Source organism: Salvia splendens, chromosome 14 (assembly GCF_004379255.2).
Source record: "Salvia splendens isolate huo1 chromosome 14, SspV2, whole genome shotgun sequence".
In the NCBI taxonomy this organism is placed as follows: domain Eukaryota; kingdom Viridiplantae; phylum Streptophyta; class Magnoliopsida; order Lamiales; family Lamiaceae; genus Salvia; species Salvia splendens.
Genome location: NC_056045.1, coordinates 25,764,657 through 25,791,049, shown reverse-complemented (window position 1 = coordinate 25,791,049; position 26,393 = coordinate 25,764,657). Strand labels below are relative to the sequence as shown.

Genomic DNA, 26,393 nt, shown 5'->3' with positions numbered 1-26,393 from the left:
TATTAATGCCATTAATTAACTATTAAATGTAATTTAATATAGGCTTTGATCCACTTCGCCCATGGACGGACATGTGTCCCTTTTTATTAAGTTCTTATCATCTCTTTATCTTTTTTCCGTTGTTTAAATTTCAATAGAAATTTGGATTTGAAAAAAAATGTACTAGTAATTTTTGCATTAATCAAATCATATACTCCATTATGTAATTATAAGAAAATGAATTAATAAAAGCTCTTACCAATATCTATTAGTATTAGTTTGATCTTTGTATTTTATCCCAAAAGGGGTGAAATTAAGAACAATCGTCATATTCTAAATAGTCATTTATGCCATTATGGTTCATCACACGGAGACAAACTAGTCAAAATTCAAATTTGCCTTTCTTTATTATCACCCACCGTCACAAATTAAAATAAGTGAATAACTAATTAAATACGTCCCTCTCTAAGAAGACTTGTAATTAATCATTATCAAATTTTTGAATATTAAGGTACTGGCATATTAATATTTTAAAGTGCAATTCATCATGACTTTATTGCACCGAAAGAGTGGAAAGAGCAAAAAAAAAAAGTGTTGGTAGCCACTTTTCTATCTTTGTCTTCTTTCTTTTTTTCTTTTTGTTATGTGGAAGATATCATACTTTTGAGCCTCATCAGGACATCTGTCAACCTCTAGAAAGTTCCATTACAAATGTGTGAAAGGTTACTTAATATAAGTCTAAGGCACCCACAATGGGACGCCCGATGGCGGCCACCGTCCTCGGGCGCGGATGATGCCTCCATTGTGGGTGTCCGCCATCGTCCGCACCCTACGCCCACACCCGATGCATCGTCCGCGGAAGAAGCGCGGACGATGGCCTATCGTCCGGGCCATCGGGTGCCCCATTGTGGGCTCGGCGGACGATGGCACGCGTTTTTTATTTTTTGTATAAATACCCCTACCCCACCTTCATTTGTAATATTTCATTTCACGATTCCACTCTCGAAACTCACATTTACTACGAAATGGATTCAAGTCCCAATAGTCCGATGTTTGGTGAGGCGTGTTGGTCGGGTACAGAACCCGACGAATATCAGCCGTTAGACGCCAACACGTAGTACGATCCTGAATTCGGTACGGAATCCTACGGTTTGGATGACATGGAGCCGTCTCCAAACCGACCCGTCGCCCCCTCCCGCCGCGGCACCGCCACCGCTTCCGCCCCGCCAAAAGGAAGCGGATCCGGCACCGCGCGGAAAAGTTGCCACCTCCGGGCAATTGTGAAGAGTACGCCCCCGGCCGTACGAACTATCAGTCGGATGAAACCCTAGTATTGGCGAGGTGTTGGGTGGATATATCGGAGGACCCGATATTCCCGAAGAACCAGAGGCAGGTGGCGTACTGGGAGCGCATCACTGAGCGCTACAATGCGGCGAAGCCGCCGAACGCGTACAAGCGCCAACGGGAGCAGCTCCGCAAGCACTGGGATCAGGTGAAGAAGCAAGTCAACCTGTTCGCGGTGGAGTACGAGAAGTGCTCGAGAGAGCAGGGGAGCGGCGAGAGCTTGAGCGACGTGCGCGCTAAAGCGCTGTTGTCGTACCAGTCCGTGTACGGCGACTTCAAGCATGAGGCCATCTGAGCGCTCTTGAGGGACAAGCAGAAGTTCCAAGGCGGGATTCTGCACACCGGTGTGACAAAGAAGACGAAGACCACCGAAGCTGGTGGTTACACGAGCAGCGAAAGCGGAACTCGTCCGGTGGACCTCAACCGGACGTACGAGGACATTGAGAGTTCCGGCACACCGATGTCCTCCCTGCGTCCCATAGGCGTCAAGGCTGCGAAGGCCAAGGGGAAGGCGGCGGCGACATCATCCTCAACCTTCGCCGCCCCATCGCCGATCCCGGTCCCGATCCCGACCCTGAGCCGGACGGCCGCCGCGTATGAGTCGTTGGCAACAACCTCGATGGCGAAGACGTTGTTGCAGACGCACAAGGCCCTCAAGAAGTGTACGAACCCCGCCGAAGCCGAATATCTCCGGGGGTTGATCGATGAGCTGCGCCGGAAGTTGGGAATTGCGTAGATTAGCCAACTTGAATCGTGTAACTTTTGTGTAATTAATGCAATCTTCGCCGGTTTTTAGTTACTCGTTCTGTTTTTTAATTAGTTTGCATTATATATTTGAAAACATTTAATTTAATTAACAAAACAATAGTAAAACATATAGGGCGCGCCTTAGGGCGCCCCATTGCAGGTGGGGGTAGGAGGATAAAACTGATGACGTAACGCGCCATATGACGCGCCTTAGGACGCCCCATTGTGGATGGCCTAATAAAAAAAAGGTCTAATAATAATAATTTACACTTGTCCTCTATAAGTCAATGAACAAAAATAAATAATCACGGCATTTGTTAATAACATTATGTAGAATTATAGAATATCGATATTTGAGGAATCATTCAATAAGATAAGAGTTTTTATATCTAATATCTCTCCAAGTAGTAATATAGCTCCAAATAATTAATATAAAAGGAAAGGATAGTATTAATATAAATAATTTGACAATCCCTTGTCAAAGGTACTCCAATAAGTAGCGTTGAACAAAAAAAAATCGTACCAACCTTGGAACTTCGAATTCTTATTGCTATTGCAACCCTCAAATTAGTATATTAAATTGTATAGAATTTCCAAACTGCTTATGATACTTAATGTGTCTGTTATAATATTGCTTTTACATTATTTATCTATAATTTAAAAGCTATTCGTCGATGCAGTAGCATTACAGTTAATTTAAAATCTTTAGCGACTTTTTTTCCCGCGAAGTAGACCATATAGATAGCAGTTCCTAATTTACTATCCACTCAAAGAAAAATAGATATATTAATAATCACAACATCCTAGATTTAAGTAGTTTAGTTTAGGTATCGGTGTGTATTCTTATACTCCTAGTACTTTTCTTTTCTTTTCTTTATTTTCTATTTGATTTAAATTACGTAGAAATGCCATATAAAGTTGTAAACCATGGATGTGTATTTCGGCTCCAACGTCAATTTTTAGACCGTCGAAAATTTTTGCTCAAACATTTTATTCCAAAATTGATATGATGGAATCTTTTATTATGGAAACAACACGTATTTTTGTGATATCACTTGGTTGTCACTCTCCTACTCTACCGCCAATTCGTACACATGCATGATATTTTAAAAAATACTAATTATTCTTTTTTGGAAGGTATTTATCCAAAATGTGAGTATCAAATTTGGGAGTGTAATTTACTTGGGTTAATACAGACAATACGAAACCAATACTACGTGGGGGCGTGGGGCTGGAAGCTATAAAAATATTTGAACACTGCAACGTGCTTATTGCATTTCTCAATATTATTATTATTATTTGTATGAATAAGGCCACCCGCAACGCGTCATGCGGATGGCCCGTAATCCGTCACGCCGGGACGAGACAGTGGCGTGACGCGCTCGTCCCCAGCCCACTGAGCGTTTCGTCCTGCCGAGACGGATGGCAAGACGTCTCGTCACGCCCCAGCGCGACGTGGCGCGCTCCGGCGCCATGCTTGTCGCCCACTCGCCGGCCGGCGAGTGAGCATCGTCACGCTGAAGCAATAAATCATTTTTTTAAAAAAATCAAATTAAAAAAAAATTAAAATTTAAAAAAACAAAAAACAAAAAACTGTAATATTACCGTTTTTCTTTTTTTTTATTTATTTTTTATTTTTTTACTCTATAAATACTCCTAATTCATCCTCATTTCACACACAAATAAACATCTATTCTTCCCAAATCATCTCCATTTCCTCTCCAATTTTCATCTAGCCTATCATCACAAAATGTCCGGCGACGGAAACTCTGGCGGTGGCGGCTCCGGCGGGTTCGACATCAACGCGTTCGGCGACTGGGGGCATGTACAATGTCTTGGGTGGTGGTTCCGGTTCGTCGACGCCGGGGGGGTACCAACCTCCCCATTTTGATGTAGATGCATATGCCCGCCCTCCGCCCCGAGGTATTCGCAGGGATTATCCCAGATTCGAGAGGATTATTCCGTTGAACCCACTACGGAGGAGGCCGAGGCGGTGAGAGCTCCAGGGCAGAGGCGGAGGAGAAGGAGGAGGAGGATCTAGGCCGGCATCCGTACAGCCCCAAAGAAACGCTGGCGGTGTACAACGCCTGGATCAGCGTCTCGTACGATCCCATCGTCGGGAATCAACAATCCCGGAAGTGCTTATGGGAAAAGGTCACCAAGGCCTACCACGAGATTAAGCCGAAGGGGTCCCCCCGCCGCACATATAAGATGCTCCGCGCTCACTTTGACCGAGTCGACAGAGAGGTCAAAATATTATGCGTCATCTACAAGAGTGAAGCGGCTCATTACCAAAGCGGAGCCACGGGAGCCGACATTCTAAGGTCGGCTTTGCGAGTCTACTTCGACGACACTGCCAAACAATTTAAACATGTCGATGTTTGGGAGGTCATCAAAGACGAGGAAAGGTGGACCGGTGGTGTCCGGTCCAGTTCGGGCTCGACCTCGAAGCGCACGAAGCACACGGCGGGTGGCCAATACTCGTCTAGTGAGGGCGGTTCGGGCAGCGCCGCACAAGAGTTTGCCTCGCAGGAGGTTGAGGGCACGGCAGACGATGCCTCCCCAATACCAAGCCTATCTTGCCGGAATTGAGTTTATGGCAAGACAACTTGGTATTCCGCCTCCAGGTGGCTTCAGTGCACCTCCACCGTCTTCGGGGGATGATTCGCCTGCGGAGTAGTTTTTTTTTATATTCTATAAAATTGTATTTTAAATTATGTAATTTTTATTTTTTTTAGGATTTTAATTATGTGTGTTTTTTATTTTTTTTGAATTTTAAGTTGTATTTTTATTTTATGTTGTAATTTTATTTTATTTAATGAGGTGTGTTTTTATTAATTGAATTTGGTTGGAAATAAAATAAAAAATGAAATTGAATGAATAGTAATTTAAGAGACGGTTAAGGGACGGATAAGAGATGGAGGGTTGCAGGTTTCGTCCCTTAGTTAAGAGATAGAGTAAAAAAGTACAGTGGGCCCATGAATAGTAATTTAAGGGACGGATATGAGACAGCGTTGCAGATGACCTAAACATTCATTCTATAATACTCCCTCCGTACCCAAAGAATATGTATTTTGGAGTCAGCATGAGTTTTAATGTAAAATTAGTAAAGTAAAAGAGAGATAGAGAGTAAAAGTAAATAAAGTACTATTGTTAATGGAGAATGAGTCCCACCTCATATAGAGAAAATTTTTCAAAATTAAAAAGTGCATATTCTTGTGGGATGGACTAAAAATGAAAGAGTGCATATTTTTGAGGGACGGATTAAGTAAAAGATATGGCTATTGCATTTCCAAAATAATGAAATGTATTATTCTCCCAAAATTAAATTAGATTCTCTATCAATTGTCACTTTTCACTTATTTCACGGATATACAGATAAGTGAGATAATAAAACGATAACGAATACTCCGTACTTATTACTATAACTTAAAAATGACCTGAAATATCATTAATAATCCGGGACATACTTATAAAGTAAGGGGCTAAGGGCACCCACAATGGGGCGCCCGATGGCGGCCATCGTCCTCGGGCGCGGACGATGCCTCCATTGTGGGTGTCCGCCATCGTCCGCGCCCTACGCCCACGCCCGATGCATTGTCCACGGAAGTATCGTCCGCGCCATCGGGCGCCCTATTGTGGGCTCGGCGGACGATGGCACGCATTTTTGATTTTTTGTATAAATACCCCTACCCCACCTTCATTTGTAACATTTCATTTCACGATTCCACTCTCGAAACTCACATTTACTACGAAATGGATTCAAGTCCCAATATTCCGATGTTTGATCGATGAGCTGCGACGGAAGTTGGGAATTGCGTAGATTAGTCAACTTGAATCGTGTAACTTTTGTGTAATTAATGCAATTTTCGCCGGTTTTTAGTTACTCGTTCTGTTTTTTAATTAGTTTGCATTATATATTTGAAAACATTTAAATTAATTAACAAAATAATAGTAAAACATATAGGGCGCCATAGGGCGCCCCATTACAGGCGGGGATAGGAGGATAAAACTGATGACATGGCGCGCCATAGGGCGCCCCATTGTGGATGGCCTTAGGTGATGGTTGGCCAGGATTGAGCCCCTAAAACACTTGGAAAATGGAATTATCTTCTTTTAAGTGTACCATTTAACATTAACTCAAAATTATAGGGCCATAAGTGAAATCTTTGAAAATGATAAATTTTGGTGGACCCACCCAAAAAAAACTTGTGGCTCAGAAAATCAGATCCCTAATGACGTGACACTAACACCATTACGGCATTACCAAATACCAACATCCTTATAATCCTCAACCGCTCGCCTTTTGTCTTTATTTTTCCTCCAAACATATCTAAATCCTTCCAACTAGCTTTGCCAACTAAGCTTTTTTTCATTTTTCACAACCTTTTCCAGAACTACTCTTTATTTTCAAGATTACCCTGAGATTAGCAGCGGAGAGAGGTGAAGATGGTGAAGGAGCCGGAGATAAAGCTGTTCGGTCGGAAGATTTGTTTTCCGGATAACGGCGCCGCCGGAGAACGTTCCAGTGATTGCGATCGCTGCTTGGAGAAGAGTAAAGGAGAAGAAATTGGAAGGCAGGAGCAGAGAGATGAGGTAGACTTTTCGGACATCATGCACTCGACTGTGTACTTTGATTTGGTTATGTTAATGTGCAAAGAGAAAGAAAAAGAATAGTATTTCAGTAATTATGATTGGTTGCACATAACAATATATTCAAACCGCTGAATTTTTATTGGTCGAAGTGTCTAGTTTTTGCTCTGAATTTCCTGAGTTGGGCATTTCCTTTTTGACTATTCCCCTGTTTTAAAGGTTCAAAGCAAATCTAGCCAGTTTGGAAGTATTGATTCTGCCTTGTTTTCCTCAAACCATTGGTTAAGTTCCTAAAATAAACTACTCATCTAATTTGTAGTTATATGAATAGAAATAATTTAAAATATGTGTTTTTATCATGTTTTGTTTATAGCGAGTTAACGGGAATTGTTTCTCGAAAATTTAGGAGGTAGCAAAGGGAGAAATCTGCGAAACTAGTGCAGAAAATGAGGAATCACAGGGCAGTGCTCCACCGGAATCCGACGAAGAGAAGGGCGGAGCAGCCAATTCGGAGCGAAAAGCCCTAAAGAAGCCGGAGAAAATCATCCCGTGCCCCCGGTGCAACAGCATGAACACCAAATTCTGCTACTACAACAACTACAACGTCAAGCAGCCCCGCCACTTCTGCAGGGGCTGTCAGAGGTACTGGACGGCCGGGGGCACAATGCGCAACGTTCCCATTGGAGGCCGACGCAAGAACAAGACCTCCCGCCACCTCACCACCGACGGATTCCACAGCCCAAACGCCACTCTCCTTTCCTTCTCACACCAAATGCCCTGTTCTGGCAACAGAGGAGCGCCAAACCATGGATTTTCATGCCCTTTTACCACGGTTTTCCCTCCAGTGCCGTACTATTTGTGGAATGGTTGGAATCTGGACGCTGAGTCAGCGCTGGGGAAGCGTTCGAGGAGTGGGGAGGTTGTGGTGCCGAAGACGTTGAGGATGGATGATCCGGAAGAAGCTGCGAGAAGCTCTATATGGTCGACTCTTGGGATCAAGTATGATGCCCTTAGTCGAGAAGGCCTTTTCAAGGCCTTGCAGCCCAAGGATTGTGGCAAGAAACCGGCATTGGCGGCTGCCTGGCCTCTGCTGCAAGCCAATCCGGCAGCTCTGTCGCGGTCGGTTGCGTTCCAAGAGCGTGCCTGATTGGGCTTTGATGTTTTGTTTAGTAGCTTTGTTCAATGTAGATTGTTAGTATATACTAGTAACAGTTAAAAGTTGTTTGTATAATACTACTAGAGGACTTTGTTCCTCTCAGTCTATTTTTGGCAAAGTTTCTCTTTCATTTCCTGTTAATAATAATTAAACAACTTCTTTTATCTTTATTTTGCAAATTCTATAAAAATTCATATCACTCATTAGCAAGAATATTTTTCGGGATGAGAGTGTTTATAAGTGATTAAGTGGTTTTCAATTGAGTTTGCAACTTTTGGCGATCACCTTAATATAAGGGTGGACCCAAGAATTTATAGGAAGTGGGGCAAGTTTACATACGAGGAAATTTTAAGAATTTGAGATGGGGTATTTAGTGAGAAATTGAAAAAAATAAATTGTCAAATATACAATATATACATAAATGTGTGAAAATATGAGGTGGGGCAATTGCCCCTCTTTTAATGCATGTAGATCCGCCCCTGCCTTAATATGTGATGTTTGGACTAATTCTTGAGCTATGATACAAACAATGGCGGATTCAGGTGGGTTGACCTGGTTGACTGACTTTATCGTTGGCTCATGAGAATTTCAAGTTTCTAGTAACAATGTTTTGTGTCGGTTTCTTATTGGGATGATACAAAGAAGTGATTGCGATGAAGAAATTAATACTCCCTCCGTCTCATTCTAAGTGAACCATTTTTCTTTTTGAAATGTCGCTCTAAATGGCACATAAAAGTAGAAACACCAGTCTCTCTACTTTTCTCTCTCTTACAATATTCTCTTCACTTACTCACAAAACAACATTACATAAAATCTTGTGCTGGAATAAAGGTGCTCCACTTAGAGTAGGACGGAGGGAGTATAAATACTATTGGTACATATTACCTTCATCCATAGAAAATATCCATAAGACGAGTTTCATATTTTACTAACAATACTTGACTACTTTTTTTATATTCGTTACTTTATCAAATTTGCATTTAAAATTTCTGCCATCCATAAACAATACTACCTCCATCCGTAAAAAATAGACAAAGTTTTAATGACATGAATTTTAATATATAATAGGTAAAGTTAGAAATGAGAAGAGAAAAGGTGGATGAAGTAATATTAGTGGGTTGCGGGATCCACGTTTTGAATGATGTATAGAGTTAGTAATTGTTTAAACCTTTCAATATTTAAAGTTGGTCTGATTTTGGTACACGGCCTAAAATAATAAAAGTTAATGGAATATATTTTTTATAGATGGAGATAGTATTATTTTTTTGTGGACGAAAGTTTTGTTCTGGTACCCTTATCCGTGGTATGGTGATTGGTGATCTCATAAAAAAAAGAGTTTATTCAATTTAAGAACATATAAACAGGAAAAAATTTCCATCAAAACTATTTCCTTTATTTTGTAAAAATTTAAACTTTAAAAATGACATGGTTTTAAAGCAAATTGATAAAGTAGGAGGGATGAAGAGAAAAAATAGGTAAAGAAATAGTGATGGAAAGTAAAAATAATGGAATAACTAATATTAGTGGATTTTAAGGTTGATTTCGTAAATAGAAAATTTATATTTTTTAGGAAAACTTTTTTTTTAGAAAATGAAGGGAATATAGTAATACTCGTATTTCAATTTCAGATGATCATATTGAACATTTATTAATCTTTATAGATATATGATCGGAACTTTTTTAGACAATAATAAATATAAATAGACTCATGACTCAACAAAATAGGGAAAAAAGAAGACTTTGAGAAGATAATAAAAGTATGTGGACCATTAGTTGAGATATTTTGTGGGAGCAAAGGCTAACCACATCTTATTAATTATTTTAGTTAACGTTAATCTATTTATGGTTTCTGCCTTTTTTCCAACTTTCTTTTTTGCCTTTTACTGCCTTTTCCCTTTTGGTGCCATTTATTGCCACTTTTCTCACACGTACCAAACGTTGCCTTTTTCTATAGCAACCGATTCAGTCCACATGTTACAAAAAAAATTATTTATGATAGTAATTGGATTTGGGATATTATACTTTATAATGTTGATAGCAAGCAATATTGATATTCTGGTAAATTGCATTATGTCTTCATGTTAAGACTTGATAGTAATTTCCACAAACATGTGGTCTTGAATCACGTGTGTATCGATTTTACTTAAATCTAATTCGGAGAGATGCAATAGATTTGTTAAAGTTTCATTGCACTTGCTAAATTCTAGTTGTCTAAATGGTAATATGAAAAAATAAAAGTCAAGAGCCAAAAAATTAGACTTGACTTAAAAGTCCAAGTCAGATTTTGACACTTATATTAGAAAATACATGTAGCTTGGTTGATTTTCAAGAAATAACATTATAATTTTCATGATCAATTTCGAAAGTAACATTATATTTTCGGGGTCAATTCATTCTGTCCAATTTAATAATTTCATTGTGCTAGAAAACTCGTTAGAAAAAATGTTTTAGCATCCTCCGGTTCGTTCTTGATGATCAGAATAGATGGTCGATACTTGTATGAAATTTAGAAATGTATTTTGACTTCAAAGGGATTCCCTTCATTCATCTCATAATAAATGGCATACTTGGAAAATAGCATGGAATTTTAAGAGATGTTGTTTTATATGTTAGATAAATGTGATATCTTCGTGGGACAAACTAAAAAAAAATGAGACATCTATTGTGAGACGGAGAGAGTATAACATAAATACATAAGTTGTTTAATGGAGTACATCTTTTGTGTCTTATTACATGACTTCAACACGGATTTTTAAAAATAGTATTCCCTCCATTCCACCATAAACGAAGTGTTTTTTCGCATTTGTTTTAAAAAAATTATAGAGAAAATGCAAAGTAAGAGAGAATAATGTAGATAATGGTCTTATCTACATTATTTTTTCTCGAATATTTTATACCCACTCCGTCCACGAATAGGAGTCTCGTTTTTCCATTTTAGTCCGTTCGCGAATATGAGTCTCAGTTCACTTTTACCATATGGTAATAGGGTCCCACACTAACTTTTTTCCACCTACTTTAATATTGAACAGAGCGATTCTTTAATATTTTAACTAGCTGTGTATCGATCGAGTTAATTTATCAAAAATATTTATCTAAAACAAGATATTGATACAAAATTTAAAGGAAAATTTGATGAAGGAGGAAAAATGTAAGTAATTGAAATTGAATAAATAGACAAGATAGAGAAAAAGTAAGATCGAGTTAATTTATCAAAAAAATTTATCCAAAACAAGTTGATACAAAATTTAAAGGAAAATTTGATGAAGAAGGAAAAATGTAATTAATTGAAATTGAATAAATAGACAAGATAGAGAAAAAGTAAGAGATGAAAGGAAAATGATGGATTATATTATTAAAATTAAAATAAGACTAATTTTTATGGATGAATAAAAAATTAATATATTAAAAGTGATTATAGAGATACTTTTATGGGACATCTGAAAATGAAAATGTCCTTACATGGGATGGAGAGAGTATTTTTTTATGAGTAAATGCTAAAACTGGTCCTGGACATATACTTATTTTACGATTTTGGTCCTAGACTCTATCTTTTGAATATTTGCATTCTGAACATTTCAACTCAGATAATAATCGTTCCTACACTACTTGTTCTGTCTATATATAACGGTCAACACATCATCTTCTTCGTCAAAAGCCGGGTGGCCGAGAATGCAGCTGAGCAGCTGCGTCCCTCTCAGCGCATTCGTCAGCAGCAGATGCCCCTCCGGCGGCCCCTCCTCCATCTCCCACATAAACTCCGCCGGAAAGCTCCTGTAATTGTACTGCTCCACCTCCGAGCTCTCCAGCTTCTTCATCCACCCCACCTTGATGAAGAACGTCTTGAAATCCCCATTCAATTTCTTCCAGATCCTCTGTTGCACGTAGTAACCGAACTTCCCGTCGTTGTGCTGCCGCCACAGCGCGTCGATTTCCCGGAGTGCCTCGGCGGGGATGAATTGGACCTTTGAGAAGAAGACGTAGCCGCGCTTCACGGCGGCGACGGCGGCGAGCGTGATGTTGAGGCAGCGCGTCTGCTCGTCGGCCTGCCGGGGGTCTTTTCCGACAAGGTGCTGCCGGAGGAGGTCTAGTGAAGTTGAGTATTTTGACAGAGAAGATGATGGGTCAAAATTGGTACCGTTGATCGTTAAATATAGACGAAACAGTTAGTGCAGTACCGATTGTGATTCGAGTTGAAATGTTCAGGATGTAAAAATTCAAAAGATAAAGTGTATGACCAAAATTTTAAAATGAGCATATGTTCGGACCTATTTTGGCCTTTACTCTTTATTTATTAGTGATTTTTATCCAATAGTATTGTTTTGTTTTGTAGCGTGTGTCAATGTGAGTTAATAATCAAGTAATGTGTCACCAATGTTCTATTGCTCCATTTTGCAGTCAAAATGGTTGGGTTACATAACTACATTTGATCAATCATGCAGTAGTGTATATAATACTGATATGCATATACATATCAGCAAATGTATATTCGTTGACATAGGAGTATTAGATTAGATATGGAGATTTGATCGATGGAGTACTAGGAGTAGAGATATGGAGATTTAATTTGTTGTGATATCTAAATATTAAGATCAATGTTTTTTAGATATAAAATATACTCCCTCCGCCCCAACTAAATATTAGAGAATTTATTTTTTTATCATACTACACCTTCAGTCTATAAAGATACTGTATCTCATTTTGCAATTTTAGGACGTTCACAATTTTAAGTCTTGTTTACGGTTTTCCATCTTGATTAAATGCGACCCCACATTCAACTAAATCACTAATTAAAGAATAAAACCTATATATATAAAAATGAGGCTACGCTCGCTAACTAATTTCCCCATTTTTTTATCACAAAGTAAAACATTTTTTAAAATCCGTGACAAATCATAGTGATGAATTATTTTTATTGCCGAATCAAAATGGAAAAATGTCTATTTTTATAGGACTAGTATATCAAGATTCAAAACATGTATAGATCGAAATAATTCATTAGAACTTAAAAAGAATCAATAGAAAAAATCCATCACTTAAAAACAAAAATTAAAACGATTTTCATTCTGTAAAACGCAAACATAAATTCATCGTCGTTATTATAAAATGTATATATAACAGAACAAAGTAGTAAAGTATAGAACATATGTACATGACTTGTGCGAAAGGTGAAGTGCATCAGTTAACCTAGCAGTAAAGACAGAGCAGATAACTCGTTTGAAGAAGCTGCCTTTCCAGATATGTCTTGAGACTGGCTTCTGCAACGTTGAGCATGAATCTTCGATGTGGCAAAAAATATCAGACTGTCACTGGATCAAGGCTAAATAAACATCTCTTCATGTACTCCATATGCATACAAGTAAGTATTTGATGATTTTTTTCCCTACGTCTATAAACTTCCTACCCAAAAATAATACACATTCAAGGCCTTAGAAAAGCTCCACTCTTGCATCTATCTATATATCATGCACCCCCCAAAGAACAAAATTTTTCTAATTTATTCATAAAAAATTATAATTTTCTATAACAATACACTATTATTTTTTTTAATAAAAAAATAATAGCAGAAAAACTTTAAAATCTATTGATAATTTAAAAAAAATATTATAGTAACTCCTGCTAAATCTCTCACATAAAAGGGGGAAAAGAGTAAATATAAACAATATTTAAGACAATTTAAACATAAGTATTGTTGAGGGCGTCTTTGCAAGAAGACACCCCTACAAACGACCAATTTAACAAGAAATAGAGAGTAGTATATTTTAACACTGGTGTGGGCCGTGTGGCGACAATAGTATTTAGCTCGCTTGCATAAAAAAATAATGACACTTTTATCATAGCAACTGAAGCACGACAATATTATTTTTGCGGAAAATAATAAATACTATTGTCGCCACACGGCCCACACATCTTTGGCGACAAAATAATAATAGTGTGGGCCGTGTGTTCAAGTAAGGTCGTGCTTGGAACATCCGCACAGTCTCTATAAGTATATGCGATGTGCTTACTTGTGGGACAATACACATCTTTGGTTACTACAACTTCTATATCCCAGTTATTGGGTTGTAATAATGGGCCAGAGTATCATTTGTACTAGTATCTTATAAACTGTGGTTGGGAAGCCCATCAAGAAAAGGCCATCAATTCAGTTATATTTGAGCCAATCGCACACAATTCTTTCCCCTAATTTGTATATACGGAGTATTTTATTTCTGTTGCATCTATATCTCACCCAAATGTAGGGATGTCAATCGGGTCGGCCCATTGGGTTTCGGGCCAACCCTACTCGGGTTGCGGGTAATCGAGTGCGGGCTAATCGGGTTGAGATTTTTTCGGGTTATAAAAGTTCAACCCTAACCCTAAACGCTCGGGTTTCAGGTTGGCCCAACGGGTTAATCGGGTTGCTACCGATAAAATTAACATCGATCAATCTAATAAATAATGACGAAAATTAGTTATATTTATAAAATATAAATATTTAATTATGATAAATTTGAGATATATACTTAAACTCAAACACAAACATGATCAAATACTAATATTTGAGATTTGTGTAAAATAAAACATAAATTTAAATATTTTAAAGCATGTTTTAAAACATGTTTTACAAATTTAAATATTTATTAATGAATTAGAAGTTTCTAATTTATTTATTTATTATTATATTAATAAAAATTTAATATATAATTTATATGTTTAATATAAAATTGAATGTTATTTTTTTAGTTATCTATATTATAAAAATAATCAATGAAATTGTCCAATTAGGAGTCAAACAAATAGAACAATAGAAATTTTATCAGGTTTTCGGGCCAGTCCATCGGGTTTTCGGGTCTGACCCTAACGGGTTGCGGGTTAATCGGGTGCGGGCTAATCGGGTTGTAATTTTATCGGGCTATAAATTTTCAACCCTAACCCTATAAAATTTGGCGGGTTATTCGGGTCAGCCCACGGGTTGCAGGCTGCATTGACATCCCTACCCAAATGTTTAAAAAAATCTTAACCGAATGTGATAATAACAATAATGAACAATTAATTGTAAAAAATATTACCTGAATATTGTTAAATTGTATAGGTATATGAAAACATAAGTAAAATATCTGGTTGATACGCCTATCTAGTGAACGTAGGTTCGGTTCTCCCGCGAGTTTTAACTGCCGAAATCATAGTACAACCTGTTGTCTTCTCCTCAATCCTTCTCCATAGCTCTCTCTCTCTCTCTCGTTGCATCTCTCCCTTAAAATCACTCCTTCTTCCCCTGTTTTCCCCTTTTTCATTTTCATGAACTTTTGCAAATTACTTATACCACATTCACATATATCAGGCCTATTCGTCCCCTGATTTGGATATCCCATTTTTAGGTCATTTCCCATTTGCATTATTCTGCATATTTGTTTCCCTAATGCCAAAATAGGGTTTCAATCTTTCCATTAATATCCTCCACTCTGACTGTCTCACACTTCTCTTTCTCTTATCCATTTCTTATTAATTTGATCCCTTGTTTGTGGAAAATACAGGATTATCGCTGGATTTTGTATCTGCAATTTGCACTTGTTTGTGCGATTTCATATTAAGGTTGTTGTTGCTATATACTACTATTAGGAAAGATCGCTTTTTTATAATATACATATCTGAATCCAGCTTTAAATTTGACAATGTGTGATTTGATTCTTATAATGTTGGAAATCATGTAGTAAAGCTAATTCCAATTTTGGTATTCTATATATCATAAGGAATGATTGGTTACGTGAAAATGATAAAGGTGTATACAAGTGTGGTTGTGAACTTGAAGGATGGGAAGGGTAAAGCTCAAGATACAGAGATTGGAGACTCTGAACAGCCGGCAGGTTACGTATGGAAAACGAAGGGCTGGAATCTTGAAAAAGGCCCAGGAAATTTCTGTTTTATGTGACATTCCCATTGTACTGATCATATTTTCTCCATCTGGGAAGCCATCCATATTCTGCGGTCAGCGAAGGTAGCTTTGGTGTGGACTTTAATTGGGCTTATCATTTGTAATTATGGCTTTATGTTGATGGACAATGCAATATACATGGAAAGACTCTCTTTTAGTATGTGTGTGTGTGTTGCTTATATGCTGTCGTTATAGACTCTGTAACGAGTTTGATGTTGATTATAGTTCCCATTTTGATGCTGAAGAATATGCAGCAAGATATGACTGATTAACCTTATGTGTTGTTTGAGGCAACATGATCATAATTGGATGTGTTAGTTAGGAACTTGCTATTTCTTGTGTTCCTTCTGTAAAACTGGCTTTAGCATGGACATTTTGAGAAATTCATCTTCTTTTTTTGTTTCAGCAACATTGATGAAATGATAGCAAAATATGCTCAACTTACACCAAAAGAAAGGGCAAAGAGGTACTTCTAACTGTCGTCTTTCAATGCTATAATAACTCAACCTCTTTTAACTTTGTTTTCTGAATCTCAAGCAGGAGGTTGGAGAGTCTTGAAGTAAGTATAATGTGAACTATGTAAGCTTAAATTTCTATTGTTCTTCTTGAAAAGAAAGTGATGTTAATCCCTTTGGATATGTGATATGATAAGACTTTAAAAAGAAACTTCAAGAAGCTTGACCAAGATGTTGATATAGAGGAGTTTCTTGATGCAAGGTAAGACTATTAACTCCTTAGACAATTTTAATTGCTTAAGCATGCAATTTCTGATGATTTTTTCTGTTTTCTGATTTTTCGTTTTGCAGTACTCCATCAATTGAGGTACTCTGACTAGCCATAATTGATCTAAAAGTCAAGCTTACCATAGTTTGACCTGACCCCCAACCCCTGAAATGCCTAATATGTTCTTATACTTGATAGGAAATGCAAAACCGAGTCACGACTCTTCAAGCTCAAATTGCTGAATTACATGAAAGAATAAGGTTAAATCTCACAACTTTTGGTCCATAGACTATAATTGACCATACAATATCAAACTTATGCAATTTTGTACTTCCTTGATTTTGTTGAAAATTGAAATTCAGTTTTGAGGTGTTAATCATGATCTGGTTAGCAAGTTAGCTCTTCATTGAATTGCTTGTAGATATATGAAGTGTTTCATTTGTCTTCAGATGGTGGAGTAATCCAGACACTATTGAAGATATTGAACACCTAGATCAGATGGAAAATTCTCTTCGAGAATCGCTGAATAGGACCCACATAACCAAGGTAAATTTACGAGCCATTTCACTGATTTCATGCTCTATGAATTTAGTACAAGGTGTTTTATGGTCAAATATGTAGGCAAAAAAGTCAGATCTTGATTGCACGATCCAGGCTAAGAGTGACCAAACTAAGTGTACTGATATAATTATCATTCAACAGGAAAAGATGTTTAAGGAACCGCTTATTCAGTTTGACTGCACAAGCCAGGTAACAATGCAATCCACTGGTTCAGATATCTCATTATTCTCCCTGTTCTATTTATTTCTTTGAATAGTGTTTGGCGTGTAATATAGGTGTGTGGAGACTTTGGTAGAGTTTATGAGCAAGAACTTCCCAAACCACAGTTTGCAAACAACATGCAATTTCCCTTAGCTACAAGCAGTGATCAGGACTGTGTAAACCAGTCATGGCTTCCCGGTGGAGAGGGTCAGCATATGATGCTATCGGGCGAACCGCAGTTCCTGGGTAGTCGGTAAGTCTTTCTTTAGTTGATGGTTTCATATATAATTCTGCAGTTTCACATATGGATATATGTGACTTAATTTCAACTTGTGTTCAAAACCCGTATTGTTCATCACCAGAGATATGGAATGCTCCGATTACTTCCCCAATGTGAAAGAACAGGATCTTGACAATTCAAGAGAGATGAAAACTGAAAGAAGACTAGACTTGTTGTCCATTGATGATTACTCTTATTCTGCTCACATGAGACCGCCTCTTGGTGATCAATATCCCTATAATTCGTTTGGAAATTTAAGTTTTCCCGACTTGATGGAACCTGGAAAGGATATGAATTTTCAACTGAGTAGCTTGGGTTACCAGATAAACGGGAATTTCGACCTTCCGCATAGTTTGGTTCCCAACGCTGGTCCGTGTGCCATTTCCATGCTAGACGATAACTCTTATCCTCCGGTGAGCATGTCTCAGTTTTGTGGTATGCAATATAATGAATTATCAACTTCTAAGCAAACTACTTGTCATTTCTTGCAGCCTCCAGACTGCTCCAGTGATTGATACAAAGTCTGGTTCATACACAGCTTGCTCGAGTTTACTGGAGTTGAGACAATACACGTTAGCTGGGTTTGTTATAACCCTCTCGTGCAAGCAAAGAAGATTATTAACAAGTTGGTTCGTAGAGCCAGGCCGTATTTTCGTTAGCCAATGGCTAGAGAATTGGTTTAGTTTGGTAGTAAAACAGACATAACATAATGTGTTTGTTGGAGAGTTTTATCATCGATGAGTGAAAAATACGAGATAAATGCAGCGTATCGATGATAAAAACTCCAAGTCCAAGTTGCTTCTCCCTGTACATTAATATTGTCTTACAAATACAGCTCAAATTTGAGACAAAATCCACTCAATATAGTATATATTACAGTACATTGATTTCAGTCTCAGCCCTGGAATGTCTGGATGATTGTGTTGTGCCATGGGTCGGAAAGATGCTGCAGGAGGTTGTCGAAGGGTCCCTTTCCGGTGACGTTGTGTTGGATGATGAATCCTAAGAAGGCCAGCATCGCCAGTCTCCCTGCATAGAAACACACGGGTGAGACAATTTGAGAAAAATTGAAACTTTTGTGATTTAAATGACTATTATTATCCTAACCGTTGGCGATCTCCTTCTCCTTGGCCTCGAGAGTGGGGGCGAAGTTGAGGGGGTTGAAGATGCCGCCGGGGTAGCCGACTTCGCCCTGGGGCAAGCTGTATTGCTTGAAGATAGGATCTTGGTTGACACTCCCTGGGTTCTTGATGTCCTGCCACCTCCTGATCTCTACGTAGTGGAACAGGATGAACTCGATCACGAACAGCGTGGACGACGAGGCGAAGTACTCGGCCTTTCCGGCGTCGTACCACTTGGGCACGTTCAAGATCCCGATAGACGTCAACACTTCTGGCAGCAGCATTCCAGCTACCCCCAGCATTGCCCAACGCCCGTTCACGAGCTCGGCCTGGATGAACCACCTCAGGTTCTCAGGGTCCTCCGCCAGCCCCAACGGGTCGAACCCATTGTCTCCGGCCAGACTGTTTCATTATAATAAACTTTATAAACAACTACTATTTGTTACAAATATGGTTATAATAAGGGGGTCGTTTTGATAGAAAAGATAAGAAAGAAATATACTCATGATAATAACAAATATTTTAAGTCAGATAAGTTATCTGCCCTAGCAAACGGACCCGAAATTTATAATAATTCGCACCTGCCATCGAGATAGGCGGGGGACGGAAGCCCGGGTAGCCATTCACCTTTCTTGGCTTCCACTTTGAATGATTTGTAACATGATGCCGACGGTTTAACCGACACTTCCCGGTTAAGTCTTCCCGAAGAACCGCTCAAGAACCGGCTTGGCCGGAATACGGTGGCGGAGGCTTGTGTGGTCACGGCGGCCATTTCTGCTAGCTCAAATTATTAAATTTTTAGGGGGTTAGTGCCCATTTTGAATGGTGCAATTGTGGTTGCGGTTGGAGGTTGATAGGTGACCGCTAGATATGTAGATTTTTGGGATCGGACGGCTGATTTTGATATGGGAATCGGGTTCTCTTATCTTTATGCCTAGTTGGCATATCTACAAATCTAATTCTTTGATGCCGTTGGCTTGCTAAGATCAGGTGGGTTCCATTTCTTTGCCACGTTGGCTATCTAATGCATATATTTTGGCTATGTGGAATCTCTGTTTCCCAATAGTTTCTGGACACTTGTATGTGTCGATTTAATCTTTGATTTTCTTATTTAGAGACAGGGACACCGAGTTCAATTCAGTTTTTGCTTTCATATTATATTTTCTTCTTTAGTTTCCATTAATCTTGTAACATTTAAAGTTATTATAAGTATTGAGTAATTTATTTAAAATTATAAATAAATTAAACTTTTATTGATATGCATAATTTATAAATATTAATAAGGCAATGGAGCACTAATCTAATCGTGACACAAAATAAGTGCAATAGGGGTAAATCAGGTGCGGGCTAATCGGGCTGTAATTTTATCGGGCTGGAAATTTTCAGCCCTAACCCTATAAATTTGGCGGGCTATTCGGGTCAGCCCACGGGTTGCGGGCTAAATTGACATCCCTAGATGGTATAATCTGTGAAAAAACTCTATGTGGTGACATTTTATATGTCTGGTAAAATTCCAAGACAATAATGAGTGTACCTTTTTTTTATTATGCAATTCCTAATGACTTCCTTTGTGATGGCATGTATTGGCTTGGTTTCTAATGTGCCTATTGCTATATTCTTGGAGTTTCTTTTTGCTAGTTCCAAGGTTGTGAAGGAAACATACAATTTTTCCATCTAATATGGTTTGTCCATCTTGTGTAAAGTTTGGTCTACACAAATGAACATAACTTTTGTGATGAACCTCTCTTGACTTGCATGCACAGGTGGATCTAGCATATGACCAAGGAGTACAACTTACTCCCAAAATATGAATCCTTTATGATAAATATTGAGATGTTAACCCTGTGGGTTAATGGTGGAAAGCTCCTTTTTCAGCTATCAATTCATGATTGTGAGATTACTTGCTGCAATTTTTAATCAGAGCATCTTTTCATAGTATAATTCAATTAATTTTAAGTTTTGCACTCCCAATTTTAAAGTTCTTCATATGCCACCAGGTGGTATCTTTATCAACTCTTAGTTATATGTAGAATCATTTTCCATCTCTGTGTACAAATTGTACCTTCAGTCCCTCTTTTGGGATATTCATATATGGTTTTTGGATTTCCCTCTAAAAATACCCCACATGTAATTGCGTTTATGCTTTTTCAATATAAAAATCATCGTTTGTGTTCAACACAGTTTGTCGATTTTTTAATGAAGAATGAGTATTAAAATTAAATAAATCAATTATATATGTGATTAAAAGTTTAATTGCCAAACATAAAGGAAAAAATATTCAATATCCAATAACAAAAAATACACAAATATCAATATCTTTAATTTTCTTAAAACCAAATAATATTAATGAATAGAGTGAGTATATATTATACTAGTATTTATTTTAGGAATGAGTGTTGTGATGGGAAACCTAGAGATAGCGATAAACACCGAAAAACACGGTTAAAAGATTACAATAATTTGAAATTTTCCTTGTATAATCCATCTCTTTCCCTTGTCGGGATTTGCTTATCCCTCTACAAATAGGACCTTCAATTTGTGTATTGAATCACAAATCTCATTATTGTCTTGTTGTTCTAGCTAGTTTAAGTTGTGTGTAAACTAAAGATTGTGATAATGTATAAAGTAGCTAAAGCATCGGAATACCTTGTGATAACGGGAGGATGGATCAAAGACATGAAGCTGACTCGCAAGTCGTGGGTGTTTCCTGGTCAACGATGCACCCGAATCGACCTCTCCCCGGTCAACTACACCTTCCAAGTCCAAGCCATGAGCGCCGAGAAGCTCCCCTTCATCCTCCCCGCCGTCTTCACCATCGCCCCCCGCACTGACGATACCAACAGCTGGAGGTCTTCAACAAGATCCAGCTGGAGCTCAACCAGTTTGGCCTCCTCATCTACAACGCCAACGTCAAGCAGCTCGTCGACGTCCCGGGACATGAATACTTCTCCTATCTCGGCCAGAAGGTCCAGATGGAGGCCGCTAACCAGAATGATTATGAAAACTCATTATCATTTTTATCTCCAATTAATACAGTACTTTTCATGGAATTTAGTTTAGGAAACCCCTTTATTAGAAAACCTTAATTCCTAAGAAGTTAGGAAAATAAAAAATCGGAGTACTAATTATTTCAACAATGTATGCATTAATTAGGTTGGTGCCAAGCTCCGAAACGGCCAAATGCAGAATGCTGCCAAGATCGACGCCGAGACGAAGATCATCTCCACCCAGAGGCAAGGAGAAGGGAAGAAGCAGGAATTCAAGGTGGAGACCGAGGTTAAGATCTATCAAAACCAGTAGGAGGCCATGGCTGCGGAGGCAAACGCCCAGCTCGCCATGAAGAAAGCGGGATGGGCTAAGGAGGCTGAAGTCGCACAGTTGAGTCCAAGAAGACAGTCGCCATCCGCGAGGCCGAACTCCAGAGAGAGGTGGAGAGGATGAACGCACTCACAACCACGGAAAAGCTAAAGGCGGATCTCCTCACCAAAGCCACCGTTGAGTTCGAAACCAAGTCGCAGGCAGCCAACGCCGTCTTGTACGCCAAACAGAAAGCTGCGGAAGCCTATCTCTACGAGAAGCAGAAGGAGTCAGAGGCGGTCAAGGCTGCAGCGGAGGCTGAGCTGTATCAACGGAAGCAGAAGGTGGAGGGCGACCTGCCAAGATGAAGGAGGCCGAAGGGCTCACTGCTCTAGTCGAGGCTCAAGGGACCTACATACGCTCCATTCTCGGCGTCTTTGGAGGGAACTACTTGGCCATGAGGGATTACTTGATGATAAATGGGGGAGTGTTTCAAGATCTTGCAAAGAGCAACGCCGAGGCTGTGCGTGGGCTCCAGCCTAAGCTCAGCATCTGCACAAACGGAGATAACTTTGGTGGTGATGCGATGGAGGAAGTTGGAGGGATATATAAGTGTAGGGATGAGACTACTTTGGATTCACTATTTACTGAGACCTCTTTGGTCTTGTACAAGATAGCTCAGTCAAACTATCAACCAAGCGACTGATATTACAAACAAATACAAGCTATTACAACAGTAACTAGCTAAGATCTCGAACACAGCACTCTGGACCAGAAGCTCCAAGAACCACCGAGAACCCTGTACACTAGAAACCCTAGTTAGTAGCAAAATACAAGATCCTCTCGGATCTAAACAAATAATGCAGGGAAAAAGAGAGAATTCAAAGGAATCGCATAGATCTTGTAGCTATGGCTCAACCACCCGCTAATAGTATAGATTTATTCACCAAAACCACAATCCAAGGGAGCAACGTTGAATCCAACCGTGAAAACTCTTCACAAACCATGGATTTCAACCCCAAACCACTCCACTACACTTGATCTATTCACTCTCAGAACCTCACTTCACAAGAAACCTCTCAACAAGAAACCCTAACTTCTCTGGAACCCAAGCAACCGAAGCAGTTGCTTATCTCCCACCCACACACACGTTTAATCACTCAAACACTCGTGATAAACCATCGTGTAACACTCAAAGAATCATCAGAGAAGAAGAAACACCAGGGAAACTAAATCGCCAGAAAGCAGAGAGAGAGAAGTGAGAGACAGAAGATGAGGCGGTGGAGTGGAGTGAGGGGTGTATATCATCCAAGTAAACGTGCTAGGGCAAAGCAGAAGCCCAAACAACCTGGGCCAGAATTAATCACATGCCCAAATATTAGTCCACCAACATAACAACCCATTTAATCAACATACTCCACCTTGGACATTATTTTAGGAAACCAATTGCACTATTTGCTAAGGTTTTAATTCACCATTTCCTACAAAGCAGTCCCCACAGCACCAAAGAACCAAGTTCACTTGCTTAGGGAAACCACCAGGTTTGCCTACTAGGTTCCAAAGGGGCTGACACCCATTAGCCTATAGGACTTAGTGCCTCCAGCCACCACACACCCTTACCATAGTAGTCAGGTGGCTGAGGTCTTTTTATACCCCGGGACATGCAGCAATCCTAGGTCAAAATGCAAATACTTAATGCAGAAAAGAAGTTTTTCAAGTGGTAAGCATTTAGTCCCCATGTCAGCTGGATTTTTATCAGTCTGTATTTTCAAAAGAGAAACCTCATTCTTTTCTACAATGTCCCTGATGTATGGAATATCACATCAATGTCCTTAGTTCTATCATGGAAAATTGGATTTTTACACAATTGAATCGCAGACTGTTAATCTGAAAACACAACAGGAGGAGTTTTCACAAAATTGAGTTCAGAAAGTACTCCCTTTAACCATACAACTTCTTTCATTGCCTCGGTAATGGCAATGTACTCAGATTCAGTAGTGAACAGAGCCACAATATGCTGCAGCTGTGATTTCCAACTTATGCAAGATCTGCATACAGTAAAGACATAGGAAGTGGTGGACTTCCTCTAATCTCTATCATTAGCATAATTGGAATCAACATAACCAGTCAATTTAACACCATCTTCACATCTAGAATAGCACAATCCATATTTAAAAGTATTTTTCAGATATCTCAGCAACCATTTCAAGGCTTCCCAATGAACAGGACCAGGATTAGACATGTATCTACTCAAGCAAGACACAACATAGACAATATCAGGCCTAGTGCTAACCATCAAATACATCACAGATCCAATAGCATTAGCATAGGGAACCTTCTTCATGGCATTGATATCATATTCAGATTTGGGACACAAGTCTTTACTCAACATAAAATGAGCATCAAACATGTTAAATTTTTTCAGAATTTTGTGCAAATAGGGTTCTTGATGCTAAACAAGCACACACTCTTTTCTATATCTGAAAATATTAATCCCTAATATCTTCTGAGCATCCCATAAATCTTTCATGTCAAAATTCCCACTCAAAGCAGTTTGCACAGCAGTTATAGTCTTCAAACAGGGACCCATAATCAGCATATCATCCATATATACCTGTAGAAAAACAGGCACAGTGTTCAAGTTCTTCGCATACAAGCATGCATCAAAGGTACTTCTAACAAAGCCTGACTTATGCATACAAGTATTAAACTTAATGTTCCACTGCCTAGGTGACTGTTTCAAACCATACAAAGCCTTTTTAAGCAAACATACATGATTGGGAAACTTAGGATCAACAAATCCTTCAGACTGTTTCATATAAATTAGTTTATCCAAATCACCATGCAAGAAAGCAGTTTTGACATCGATTTGTTTCAATTCCCAATCAAAATGAGCACACAATGTAAGCATTAATCTCACAGTAGTAAATTTAACAACAAGAGCAAAGATTTCAGTATAATCTACCCCCTTTTGTTGAGTAAATCCCTTGGCCACTAATCTGGCCTTGTACCTTAAACCCTCCACCTCAGTTTTTAGCTTATATGACCACCTGCAGTCTACCACAGAAGCATCGAGAGGCAGAGGTACAAGTATCCAGGTAAGGTTTATTTTCAGAGAGATCATTTCCTCTAACATAGCAGGAGGAATTCTAACAGGACTAACTGGCATATTAGCAGCATTGTTCACATTATCAGGCAAAGGCACATTAATAACAGCATCATCTTGCAGATCCCCCTCATTAGGTGTTTCACTAGGAGTACAGATTGGTGTAGAGTTCCAAAATGGCTGCTCCACCTCACTTGGAACATCCTCTGGATGCTCCACATCAGTGGGCTTGTCTGTGGACTCCACCTCAGTGAGAGGGTCACTGTTCACAATCTGTGGAACTGGGTTTTCAGTCAATTGCAAGCAGGGGAACTAAGTTTCATTAAACAACGCATCCCTACTAATGATGACTTTAAATTCAGGCTCATCTCTCAGCCATACTCTATACCCGTTCACACCTTTAGGATATCCCAAAAACACACATTTTCTAGATCTAGGTTCAAGTTTGTCAGTTTTAGTATGCACAAAATCAGAACAACCTAACACTCTCAGATTAGAAAGGTTAAGGGATTTTCCAGTAAACACATATTCAGGACATTGTCCACAATGGTACAGATGGAAATCTATTCACAAGATAAGTAGCCGTCATTAAAGCTTCACCCCAAAACTTTTTAGTCAAACCAGATTTAGCTAACATGCATCTCACTTTATCAAGCAAAGTCGTATTCATTCTTTCAACAACCCCATTCTTTGGCGGTGACGAATCGACGGCTCTGATCGCGCGGGACAAGGAAGATGGTCTCGTCTCCCTGCAGAATCGAGCAGTCGTACCAAGGTGCCGCGGCGGCTGAGTGGTGACGGCTCTGATCGGATTCGGGCGGGATCACGAAGATCGTCTCGTCGCTCTGCAGCATCGACCGGTCGTACCAAATCGTGCGGTTTCTGAAGGCAGCCATCTTCTTGCACAACAATTATGTCCAAATCGAAAGTAGATTTTGGAATTCTGAGTAAGATTGGAGAGGTGTTAGGCGTTTATTTATATGTATAACTTTCCTTTTATAACGTTAAAGAATTTGCCTTTAATTGTATAACTTTCCTTGTAGTACAACGTTAACTTTAATCCCACCATTATTATTATTATTATTATTATTATTATTATTATTATTATTATAGAGGGAACATCATTTTTGGTTCACGAACTTTGCCAAAGTATCATTTTAGGTCCGTGAACTTTGAAACTATCATTTTAGGTCCGTGAACTTTGAGTTAGTATCATTTGAGGTACTTTTTACTATTTACAAGTTTTTTTGGACGAAAATACCCTCAATACCTTAAAGTGTATATATTTTTTATAAATTTATTATATACTCATAATTTTTTATAAATATCTTTACAATATATTTTTGACAAATTTTCTAAATATAATTTGACCT

At 38.8% G+C, this 26,393-nt stretch overlaps 4 protein-coding genes and 1 pseudogene across 8 annotated transcripts; 3 read left to right on the top strand and 2 right to left on the bottom strand.

Moving 5' to 3' along the window:
- Positions 1–6,375: 6,375 nt before the first annotated feature.
- On the top strand, positions 6,376–7,989 carry LOC121763562 (cyclic dof factor 3-like). The gene is made up of 2 exons (XM_042159604.1): positions 6,376–6,666; positions 7,070–7,989. Exons 1-2 carry the CDS (start codon positions 6,520–6,522, stop codon positions 7,808–7,810), a joined length of 888 nt encoding a protein of 295 aa, XP_042015538.1. The 5' UTR covers positions 6,376–6,519; the 3' UTR covers positions 7,811–7,989.
- Positions 7,990–11,421: 3,432 nt separating this feature from the next.
- Positions 11,422–11,907, bottom strand: LOC121764415 (tetrapyrrole-binding protein, chloroplastic-like; the record flags this gene model as incomplete). The annotated part of the gene is made up of 1 exon (XM_042160436.1): positions 11,422–11,907. A coding segment is annotated over one exon (486 nt), but the record flags the coding sequence as incomplete, so codon positions are not given.
- A 3,025-nt stretch (positions 11,908–14,932) lies between these two features.
- On the top strand, positions 14,933–18,221 carry LOC121765823 (agamous-like MADS-box protein AGL65). Of its 5 annotated transcripts, none has more exons than XM_042162071.1 (13): positions 14,933–15,177; positions 15,334–15,391; positions 15,579–15,794; positions 16,138–16,197; positions 16,272–16,290; positions 16,384–16,448; positions 16,538–16,553; positions 16,653–16,714; positions 16,904–17,000; positions 17,076–17,204; positions 17,291–17,469; positions 17,579–17,909; positions 17,988–18,221. In XM_042162071.1, exons 3-13 carry the CDS (start codon positions 15,610–15,612, stop codon positions 18,009–18,011), a joined length of 1,167 nt encoding a protein of 388 aa, XP_042018005.1. In that variant the 5' UTR covers positions 14,933–15,177; positions 15,334–15,391; positions 15,579–15,609; the 3' UTR covers positions 18,012–18,221. The 5 variants fall into 5 exon arrangements, with proteins under 5 accessions (XP_042018005.1, XP_042018007.1, XP_042018004.1 ...); XM_042162073.1 differs by having other exon boundaries at positions 15,550–15,794; XM_042162070.1 differs by having other exon boundaries at positions 15,334–15,794.
- A 48-nt stretch (positions 18,222–18,269) lies between these two features.
- Positions 18,270–19,434, bottom strand: LOC121765824 (chlorophyll a-b binding protein P4, chloroplastic-like). Its single transcript, XM_042162075.1, has 3 exons — positions 19,199–19,434; positions 18,604–19,019; positions 18,270–18,525 (listed from the first exon to the last, which is right to left on the bottom strand). The coding sequence occupies exons 1-3, from the start codon at positions 19,387–19,389 to the stop codon at positions 18,392–18,394; spliced, it is 741 nt and encodes a 246-aa protein (XP_042018009.1). The 5' UTR covers positions 19,390–19,434; the 3' UTR covers positions 18,270–18,391.
- Positions 19,435–21,198: 1,764 nt separating this feature from the next.
- On the top strand, positions 21,199–22,711 carry LOC121764728 (annotated as a pseudogene).
- Positions 22,712–26,393: the final 3,682 nt, after the last annotated feature.

What these genes read in the sequence shown, in the direction of transcription:
- LOC121763562 (XM_042159604.1), top strand. Translation starts at nt 6,520, where the DNA reads ATGGTGAAGGAGCCGGAGATAAAGCTGTTCGGTCGGAAGATTTGTTTT. An exon ending in GGCAGGAGCAGAGAGATGAG is followed by an intron (nt 6,667 to 7,069) that starts GTAGACTTTTCG and finishes TCGAAAATTTAG; the next exon opens with GAGGTAGCAAAGGGAGAAAT.
- LOC121765823 (XM_042162071.1), top strand. Translation starts at nt 15,610, where the DNA reads ATGGGAAGGGTAAAGCTCAAGATACAGAGATTGGAGACTCTGAACAGC. An exon ending in AGTTTGACTGCACAAGCCAG is followed by an intron (nt 17,205 to 17,290) that starts GTAACAATGCAA and finishes CGTGTAATATAG; the next exon opens with GTGTGTGGAGACTTTGGTAG. An exon ending in ACGATAACTCTTATCCTCCG is followed by an intron (nt 17,910 to 17,987) that starts GTGAGCATGTCT and finishes CATTTCTTGCAG; the next exon opens with CCTCCAGACTGCTCCAGTGA.
- LOC121765824 (XM_042162075.1), bottom strand. Translation starts at nt 19,389, where the DNA reads ATGGCCGCCGTGACCACACAAGCCTCCGCCACCGTATTCCGGCCAAGC. An exon ending in CCCGCCTATCTCGATGGCAG is followed by an intron (nt 19,020 to 19,198) that starts GTGCGAATTATT and finishes ATAATGAAACAG; the next exon opens with TCTGGCCGGAGACAATGGGT. An exon ending in GGAGAAGGAGATCGCCAACG is followed by an intron (nt 18,526 to 18,603) that starts GTTAGGATAATA and finishes GTTTCTATGCAG; the next exon opens with GGAGACTGGCGATGCTGGCC.